At 35.2% G+C, this 11,080-nt stretch overlaps 1 protein-coding gene across 1 annotated transcript; it reads right to left on the bottom strand.

The window, feature by feature from the left end:
• On the bottom strand, positions 1-11,080 carry LOC129951617 (glycine--tRNA ligase). The gene is made up of 12 exons (XM_056063859.1): positions 10,574-11,080; positions 7,836-7,968; positions 4,875-5,040; positions 4,565-4,808; positions 4,293-4,507; positions 1,402-1,566; positions 1,090-1,343; positions 905-1,029; positions 668-832; positions 546-605; positions 295-422; positions 1-234 (listed from the first exon to the last, which is right to left on the bottom strand). The coding sequence occupies exons 1-12, from the start codon at positions 11,025-11,027 to the stop codon at positions 127-129; spliced, it is 2,217 nt and encodes a 738-aa protein (XP_055919834.1). The 5' UTR covers positions 11,028-11,080; the 3' UTR covers positions 1-126.

The raw sequence follows: 11,080 nt of genomic DNA, 5'->3' as shown, positions 1-11,080 counted from the left end.
TCAATGTGAATACACTTTTATTTTATTCTTATACAAGCGTAAGAAAATGCTTCAAGTTTAAATCGGATTGCAATTTGTTTATCCCAAGCGTTTGTTTATTCTGCGTGATTCAAGCAATGTTCCATATTACTTTTCTGCATTTTGTTGTTCAAACAGTGGGTACTTTTGGAGCAAATCATTCCATGTTTGTTGACCAATTGATAGAGATCTAACTACTTCGGCAACTTCTTTTATCTATAAAATACAAAATTTAAGGTAGCTGGCTAAAGTAATAAAATAAGCGTCTTATCTTACCGGAATTCTTATCTGGTTCATTGAATCTCGCTCACGCAAAGTGATACTATGTGGCTCCTTGAGGGTATCAAAATCAATAGTTATACCGTATGGAATAGCAATCTCGTCAGTTCGAGCATACCGTCTTCCTATAAACATTTAGTATTAGCTAAGTAAAGGTAAACAAACACTCGGCCGTTCTTAAAATTAGCAATATTTTTAGCATTACAATTAATAGACTAAAAACAAAAACAAAATATATTTGCACTAACCTATGGATCCACTTGAATCATCTACTTTATGGGATATATCTGATTTAGTGAGAGCAGATGCTGAAATTAAATTAAACAAATTAAAGAAGATATGCGGCATAATATACAATATTTTTGCTTACACAATTGATTAATAAATGGCATAAATTCGGCATTGTTGCTCAGTGGGAGTATACAACATTTTAAAGGTGCAACAACTGCTGGTAGTGAGAAATAGCAACGTTGTTCGTCAGCCTCGCGGCATTTAAAGTTTTGTTCAAGCAACGAATACAAAATGCGCCCAATTCCTGCAAAAAAAAACAACACATACAAGGTTTTTAAAAACGAACAAATTAAGTAAACATCTTGTGTATAGTTACCGAAAGACGGCTCAATAACATTTGGTGTTATCTCTTCAACGTGAACAGTTTTTTTAGATCGTTTAACAGAAATATTATCAGAAGTTAGTTTGTATTCATTTCCATTTAAAGAGAGGTTATACATTCTATAATAAAATATCAATTAAATTTCCATATATGTATGTATGTGACTAATTTTAGCTTACTGATTTTCATTTAGATTTTTTTCTACGTCTTCAATTTCATCAATTGAAAGGTTAGCCAATGCTTCTGTTATTGATTTTGCATCTTTCTTAAATGTTTTTCCAAGAACCTGCTTGTTTGTAGCAATTTCGGTCACTTGAACTTCTTTCGGTTCAGGCAAACGTTTTTCGGCTACTAATCGAACTCCGGTTGCACCCATATGCTGTTTTAAATCATAAGCTGATCGATCGGCACAGCCAACGCATTCAATCCATCCCTTTTTGTTAAAATACAAATTTGGCCTTATGATATACACACAAAAGAGAGGAACTTACGTAACTTGTAAGGCATTCAGCATCCCAACAGTCACAGGCATAATGAGCCATTTCATTAGCCATGTGTTGTCTAAACCGAAGACATTGGTCATTGATTCCGATGGATGTTAGAAATTGGTGGATTCGAGCAAGGTAATATCCTAGTGTCTCGTTAGCTACAAGTCCCTAAAAGAAAACACAAAAGTTAATTCTTGACAATTTTTGAATCGCATTATAAGGACACATTTAAACTATAGTTACACATATTAAAAGGAAATTCTTCTTCCAATTTCATATTTATAAAGTTTTTTGTTTTGTTGTTGACCTTATAATTTAATAAACTTTTGAAGACTTCGCTCATTGAAAAGAAAACGATTATTTGAACTTAAACTTACGTTAAAATTCCAATTCAAGATGTGTTTAAACCATAATTCTTGGTGATATAAATGTGGGTAAATTAAACATCGGTTCAATTTTTGAGACCGATAAGGAATTTTTTTAACAAAACGCAAACCATTTTAAGTCCAATTAGGAACAACAATAGTCGGTAATTATGGCGCGATAACGATGGCCTCTCACAGTAATCGGAAGATCGTTATTGTCGAAGAAAAAATATGACCCAATAACGCCGCAGCAAATCGCACCAAAGCATTATTGTTTGTGCATGGAGTCGTGATTCTTGATGCTTATTGACGAACTCATTGAGCCGCAAATGAAGATTACCGAAGATTAATTTTCAATGAAATTCATCATCTTAGCGCATCTTTTTCAGAGCCCCTCGAAGACAGTACGCAGTTTTAAATAGCCACGCGACTTCAATTCTTGAGCAAGCTACAGTCTGTTACATAAGAGCGTGGTCACTGTTAAATAATAACAACAATTGATTTTTCGAAAATTGATAATTTGATCGTCAATACGCAATGCAAATACCTCAATAGCAAGTCCAATTTCCTGCATTGTTAATTATGGCCTGGCACCATCGGGATATACTATCCACTAGTTTTTCTGCACATTCTACCGAAAAAGACCTCCAAATATTCCGAATTTGTCAAGAAAGTTGATCTAAATTACATGGCTTTCGTCTGCGTTTTCATCAGAGCCAGAATTACGTTGCTCCAATCTCGGCCCAAGTTTTCGTTCGCCCATTCCACTCGTTTTTCAATGTGTTTTGCACTCAACATTGGTTTGGTCCAAATTACTGCGATATTTCACTTTATTGGGAAGCTAGTGCCTGCGTATCGTTCCGTAAGATATGTCAATACCTTTTGCTTTCAATACCACAGCAGCTTCACGTAAAGTCAAAGTTGGATCTTTTGAGAACAATGCGAGAATCATTTTTTCGTCTTTGAGACTTTGCTTGCACTTCCGCGATCAGGAAAATCATCAACGTTACCGACCTTTTTATAGAGATTTATCCGCTTGCTAATGAACTGCTTCGTTGGTCCTTTTTCATGCAAACTTAGAAAAATTGGCTCAAAGCGAGCGGCGTAAACAGCACTCATTTCGAAAAACCACTCAATTAAAGACTAAATTTGACAGAGAGCTGACTTTTTACAAAAAGCATGAAGGACTGAGGTGCCCTCTATGTCATAGAAAAAAAAATAGGACTCTCTGATTTTGTATCTACGTGTAACAGTGGCCACGCTCTTATGTAACAGACTGTAGATCTTGGATGGTAACCAAGATGCCTTCGAGGTTAGCTTAGGTTTATGTGGTTGTAGATAATGGAATCGGACACACTCAGGCCAGTTTAATGGCCCATTGTGATATCACATGAATCTTGAGGCTTTCTCCTAAGCTTAATGGAAACAGTTTGAGTCCCTTACGAAACGTGAGACGCTGTTTATGCTGATATAATTTAGATCGTTAAAGAAGAATTCTTCTAGGTAATTCTTGCGTTTTTAAGCTAGAGCAGGGCATGTACAGAGAAGGTGAAGAACTGTTTCCTCCTCTACTCGTCCATACAGCTTCTGCAAAAGTCATTTGAGAATACGCGTGGCGTGCTTTCCTATTAGACAGTCTCCGTTTATGACACCTATTATCGAGCTTATATGCGATCTGCTTAGAGATAGCAAGCATCTAAATCGCTTTAATCGCTTACTGTTGGTAAAAACATCTTTCGAATGTAAAAGATGTGACCTGACACATGGTGATGTTATTCCACCTAGTGTTTGCCTTCTTCATAACGTCCTGCATTAGCAACAGTTTACAAGTAGCGATTGGTTTGCCAGTATTTGGCAAGCGTCGCAGGATGGGTTGCACTGCACCGTTTTTGGCGAGTTCATCTGCCTTACAGTTACCTGGAATGTCTCTATGGCCCGGAACCCAGCAAATTTGAATATTAAACTGTTATGCAATCTATTGCCTCACTGACAAGGTTACATGACACACCGAATATGAAGACTCAAATTTTTCACTAACCTTGTTGCTTGCCTAAAAGGGGGAAGATTACTACCGAACATTTGATATAAGGCTTTAAAATTTGAATAGAATTTAGGAAGATAATTTTTGAAATTTAGAGACTTTGATCTTTCATGTACTCTACCACGATGAAAATGTTCAATTTTATGAATAAATTGACAACGACAGTTGATGATTAGTGAAATGGTGCGTTCACAAAGTAAATTAAAAGTTGTCAAGCCCCGAATGGAAACTCCGATAGTCATCAAAATCAAAACAAGCAAAGTTAAAATATAGACATGAAAATAACGTTGTTAAAATGTATTTAGCATAAGGTAGCCCAATTTGAAGACACGGTGGCATTATTAAACAATAATTTATATTTCTTAAATTATTGTAATTTCTCACTTTTTATCATGTCATATTTTCGTTCATTATTTTGTCTTCATTTTTCTTCTTATTTGTGTGACTCAGGGCTACTAGTTTACTTATATTGGTATGTTTATACTTACTGAACTAACAGCTTCACCAATTGTTAATTGTGTTGCACTTTTACCATCCATTTGATTACATGCGGAATATAGAGTCATTTTAGTATCTTTTACATTCACAAATTTGGGATGATCTTTTTGTGATGGATCACAAAAATGTTCAATTTCAGCCATTGTAAATTCTCTTACACGAATTAAACCAGATCTAGGAGAAATTTCATTTCTAAATGCGTTACCTATGAAACAGCGTTTTATGAATATAACATTATTTAAAGTAAAACTATTACACATACCAATTTGTGCAGCAGCAAATGGAAGTTTTCCTTGATTAAATTCCAACAAACGTTTGAAATTAACAAAAATACCTTGTGCTGTTTCTGGACGGAGGAAACCTTTAATAAGTCCTGTTGGTCCAATTTGTGTTGCAAACATGAGATTAAACTCTATTGGATCAGTGAGATCATTTCCGGTTATTGGAGATTTCATATTGTACTTTCGAAGAATATCCCTCATTTCATCTTTAGACATGCCATCAAGCTAAATCAAATATAATATATTTTTAGAATTTATAAATAAGAACTTATTCAAATGAACATGTTTAACCTTAATAATTATATCCTCACAAGTTGCTTTTATTTCAGCAGTGGAACTTTTTTCTGAAGCTAATTTCTCCAAAAAATGTTTTATAAGATGGTCTAGACGGAAGCATTCGCCGTTTTTAAGATCCTTAACCATAAGATCAGCAAAACGTTCAACATGTCCTGATGCTCTTTAAAAACAAAACAAAATAAAAAAATAAATAAGTAGAACTAAAATAATTTATTTAATACTAACAATCTTGTTAATTAATTATAATCACACATTTTGTTTTTTAATAAAAATGATACAAACTTACAAAAGGGTTTTCCAACAACTTTTACTACATAATGTACTCTAAAAATATCTACTTATCATTTTTTGTTTTTAACGGAACAAAGATATCACTTTTAGGTTAATAAAACGCCTTTGCATATGTCAGATTGTTACTCGATTTATTGTATGTGTTATTATAAGAACGGTCAAAATGGAAACACAAAGTGGTTATACAACGATAGAATTGCGCAGATGCAACGCTCAGGCGTGTACTCTGAAAATACTAGCCGTTCGGATAGAACGCCTCGAAAATTAAATTGTTGGTCGAAGACATAGCTCTTGCAATGTGACCTCCAACGAGTTTTATCACGAAATTGTCAATTCTGTTGATTCGAGCCCCGTTGTGTAGGACCTCGTTGGAATAGTAATGCACATAAGAAGATTTGGCTGTTCGATATAAGCCGGTACAGCGTCGTAAACACTGCCGCTTGAACACCCGAAACTTCTCCATCTGGGAAGGGGCAACGTTGAACCACACAGGACAACCATAAACGATCATCGGCCGTATGAGGGCCATGTAGCAAATTACCTTCACTCTAGGTTCAAGCCGACTGCTAAAAAACTGCCGTTTCGTAAATGCGAAGGCTCCTCTGGCCCTGGTCAGAGCAGCATTTATATGTCTGTCGAAATATAAATACTGATCTAACCAAATACCGAGGTACTTCAATGCACTTTTGCTCTCTAATCGCTTCCAGTGAAGATCAACGATGACCATCTTGCGCCAATTCTTTCACGTGTCCCTTGTGGCCCAAGCCTGTTTCCAGTCGTCGCAATATCGATGAATCTTGTCGAAATCACGCTGCAAGAGAATTATAATAACCTCAACTTTTCTGTCCGTTCTGTACGCAATTAGATCGTCGGCGTACCCAATTGCCTTTGTAACGCTACCTATCAGATCGCTGGTGTAAATGCTGAGAGAATCGGCGAATTCACCGCTCCCTGTTAAAGACCATTTTTAATTGAGAATGTTGTGGTAGAAGTTACATTGCCATTTTTGGCAACAAAATTTGTACCGTTAAGCCTATCATATACTCATCATTTCTGGAGAGTATCGTTCTTTCAGATCTTTTTGGCTTATCACATGCCTTAAGAAAAAAATAAGTGGATCCGAAGAGGTTGCAAGCATGTTAAATGGGTACTCATTCTCGTCACTTTACACGTATTCTGATATCGATATTTCTTGTAGTCTTTTGTAGTCTTTATTGTAGCATTCCTGGGCTTTTTTGACAGTTCTACAAGTCGTAGTGATTGATATTCAACAATATTTTGTGTAGAGTAGGTGAGAGTGGTTTTTCAGGATACTTTTGTTTTAAAAGTTTTGCCGTTTTCTTAGTATACTCCCCAAATTTGTCTGCATTCACTACTTCTCTGCAATTCAAAACATTCAATATTACTTTGAGCCTCATTATAACTTCTCCATTGACTTCAGTTATTTGAGCTTTTTCCAAATCAACCAGAACAGCACCTGTGCATTGTTGTTTTGATTTATTCCATTGGATATCAGAAACGAGTTTAGACGCAGCATGAATTGTGTCATGACCCGCCTTAACCCCAAATTGTTTATTCGGAATTATATTGGTGGCCGTAGCCTTAGCAATATTGATGATCTTTTCGAAAACTTTTCTGATACTCGGAAGAAGACTTATCGACGAAGATTTGACGGGTTGGAGTTGTCCTTTCCTTTTTTCGGGAGAGGATAAACCACAGCGGTCTTCCAATGCACTGGATAATATGCATTATTCAGTGCATTATTGAAGAGTGTGGTGTAAATGTCAATTGCCTCCATCGGTAAATGTCTTAGTACAACGTTGGATATACCATCGACACCTGCTGACTTTTAGTTTTTTATTGAATTGAAGATGAGCTCTACCTTCGTCACTAACGAGGGACTTGCCTTCGTTTGCTCGGCAATTATGGCATTTGCCAAGGAATCGTCATCGAACCGCATGAAACCGCGGTTCTCAGATTGCCATTGTGTCATATCGTTTCGAAGGTGAAAGTGATTAAGTAGAGCTCTCAAAGATTGCTTCTTCTGGATCTATTTGCGGTGTTCATTGTCTATCTTTTTCCTAAATATCTTGTTGATTTTAGGGAACATACTAGGGTCACTGAAATTAACTGACCGGATATTGCAGTCCCAATACTTGTTAATTGATAACCTGTAGTTCTTGTTAATCAACAGCTTGACCGAAGATTTATCAGTGACTAGGCCGTTGCCTGGTCTAAAAAAATAAAATCGCGTTATCTTAAATAACAATATGTCTTGGGCTGAACAACTCAAAAACAATTTCGATTTCCAAAAATTCTTAAAAATCTAAGTGGTTACCATTTAAAAAAGTTTCTTAAATTTATTAGTATATTTCAAAATTGTGAGAGAAGCTCGGAAATAATATAGCAAAGGATAATTCAATTGTTTTGGTTCATTGAAAACTGAGTTATACGATCGACAAAGAATCTCATACATAGGTACTTTAATTTTACTTTAAACTAAACTTTTTAAAATATCTCAAATAGTTTGTGCTTTGTGAAAAAAATATAGCTATCAAGTTTTAAATTGGAAAACCCAAAATATAAATATGTACATACATACTATTTCATAAATGCGGGCATACGTGCATGTATAAACTAAATATTATTTTATAAATTACTTACTTAAGAACAGGCTCAGGGGTCAGAATGGAACAATCTACTTCAAGCATTTGGTCTTCGAGAACGAAAAATTGCCTCCATGAGTTAAGGATGTTTGATTTAAGTGCACATCCCATTGGGCCATAGTCGAATTGTCCTAAAAATAAAAATTTACATCGTACATTAAAATAAAATCGTCTATCAGAGCAGAGAACTAACTGTACTATCCTGAAAAGATCTATTTTTTTTGGTTCAGTTACAAAAAAGTGATTAGGAAAGGAGGGAAAGGTTTGAAAGGAGATGTCAGTGTACATTGGTTTTGAATTCCAAGCATCGCAATGACGGGGAAAGGTTTAGAAAGGTATTCAACATTCGCCTAGTACGACTAAAGAAAGAATATCTCTACTTCACCGTACGACCGAAGTTGGACTTAAGGTTAAACTGATAAGCATTCCAAGAAGCGCGAGATTTAACTGTTTAAGAGCAGAAATATAACTGACTATTCCATTAGAGCATAGGCCGTTAAATATCGGTTAAAAAGAATGAGGCAAGAAAAATATTCCCAATTATTTTAAACGATCTCTGTTCAACAGACTAAACTTAATTATTGGAACACCAGCCCAGAGATAGGACGTCTATCTATCAAAACATGATCTATGTATTACACACTATATTGCACTGCGCTAACTCGCCAAGCGCCCTTACAGGCCAGATACGAAAAGCGAACTCAACTCAAAACTTGACGAGCTGCTTTGTGCAGTCCTACTCTAAACTGTTATACCTTTGAGCAAGAGGGATTTCCCTGCTCAATAAGTTATACTGATCCTAAGGATGATTTACACTATGGGTTACACATGTGTCTTTCTATTTCTTTATCTATATAAAAGCCATGGCCAAATTAATATCAACGCTCCTTACCTTTAGGTGGTACTGTATGTTGCACTTTAGTTAGACGAATATGTGAACAAATAGCTGTTTTATTGTAACGGTTATTATATTACCAACCTATTCAACTTTTGATCTTGTGAGTAAACAATAGTTGTTTGCAGGTAGTATCATGCACTCAGTAGATAGCAATTAAAAAATTTGCTGGACAAAAAAATAGCGACATTTAAATAAAAGTAAACAAAAATGGTTATTAGTTTGAAAACATTTTGGTGAGATTTGTTAATCTGAGAATAATTTTGAAATTTAAGGTTAATTTTTTTAAAATATGGCACATAGAAATGGGAAGAGCGAAGCACTGCACTGAAGACCAACGAGAAGACATTTCAGCTCTGTAAATTTATTCGGAATGGATGGAAAACAGTTTGTTCGTCGCCCAAAGTGTGAGGCCTACCATCAGCGGTACACAAAACGAACTGTGAAGCATGGAGGTGGCATCATGATGTTATGGGGTTGTTTTTCTTGGTGGGGCGATGGTCCAATATTCGTTATAGATGGCATACTGACAAAGGAGTCGTATGTTATGCTTCCGTGGGCTGACAAAAATATGCCATTTAAATGACGTTTCCCGCAAGACAACGACCTAAGCATACGGCAAATCAACAAAGCTCTGGTGTCAGCGAAACAAATTGGACGTAATGGAGTGGCCTTCTCAATGAGAACCTCTGAAATGAACTGAAGATTGAGGTAAGTAAGCATAAACCTATGAACAATGCGGATCTATGGAGAATTGTCCAAGAAGTGTGGTATTCAATTCCACAAGAAAAGTGCAAGAAGTTGGTAGAAATATTAATTGCTAATAAATACAAAAAAATGCATTGGGTGCTTTTGTCATGATCGACTTTTGGGAAGCCTTAAGTAAATGGACAACGAAGTTTTGCACACCTAAATATTTGCCTACTGTATGTTAGTACTACACACAATATTAGCAAACATTAGAGTGTTGCTATTATTTTGGCCATAGGTGTTATCTATCAACCTATCTATTTAAGTTTTCCCATATGAAATACACGCACAATTTGAGCTTTTTTTATTAAAATGTCCATAGCTCTGCTGCATTTTTTAGTACCATTTCGACAAGAGACGGGGTTTTCTCTGATAGGAAATATTGATGTTACTTTTTTTTAAATTTTGAATCAAATTTAATCATTTTAATTTTGATTCTTATTTTATATAGGAGTCAAATTGTTTTAACCTCCTAAGAAATAATAATATTAAATAATACAATTTAAGATTTGCCTCCATCTATTGCAAATAATTTTATCAAATAAAAGAAATTATTTTTAGAACATAGGTATACATTATACATATGTATGTAGTAAGTCAATAAATGTGCATTTTTTCAATACAAATTAATTTTTTGGAATCGGATTGCTTGTTTTTTAATAATTGTGCTTTATAAAAATGTTATTAGCTATAAAATTAATTTTATAGCTAATGACTAATCACTAAAGTTCGTTGTATGCATTGCAATACCCAATAGAGTATCATATGTCATATTATATGCACATTTTGTGTTGTGTCTCCCATGTCCATGTAAACAATATGCATAAGTTGGTACATAACTAATATGCCGACTAAGTAACTAGTGAAAGTGTTATGCTTACGAGGTGCACATTAGTCATTATTCGTAAGTACTTCTTCAGCTGGGACATGACAACAAATATGCCACGTGCTTAAGAGTCTCTAGTGCATAATATAATTGAAGGATTATATCAAATTGTACTTAAGATATTTTAATTCCACTAAGCAATAGAGACCTGAACACGCATTAGATTCCATCTAAACCATAGAAATACTGTTTTTTTTTTACATACCCGTGATGCCTCCATAAATTGCAAAACTTTGATCATAGAAGAACCGCCTCTTGAGTAAGTCTTCCATTTTAGAACGATCAAATGTAACTACATTGGACATTAATTCCAACTCCTTGTCTTCAAGAACCTTCTTCCTGGCTTTTAGTTCAGCTACAGCTTTTTTAACATCCAATTCTGGAGCATTATTAGCCTTAAGACTTCTCACTAGATTGCCTTGTTCCAGGACTTTCTCTCTAAGTGGAGCAACTATAGCTTCGGCTTCGGGAGACATCATCTTGTCAATTGATTTAAGAACTATTTTTCTGTTAACTTTTTTCGTTCCCCAAGCAGGTTGACTTGAAAATAATGAATTGGGTATGCGATGTACACTTTCAACACGTTGACAGTTGTTGTAGTATGTCTTAAGGTATGCTCTGCCAATACTACTAATGGTACGTAATACTCCAGACGACATTTATTTGAAAATCCCAGTGGAAGTTTGTTATTTCATATTTAATATTACTCCAA

Source organism: Eupeodes corollae, chromosome 3 (genome assembly GCF_945859685.1).
Source record: "Eupeodes corollae chromosome 3, idEupCoro1.1, whole genome shotgun sequence".
Taxonomy (NCBI): Eukaryota; Metazoa; Arthropoda; class Insecta; order Diptera; family Syrphidae; genus Eupeodes; species Eupeodes corollae.
The sequence above is the reverse complement of the archived record's forward strand: the minus strand, read 5'-3'. Positions and strand labels throughout refer to the sequence as shown.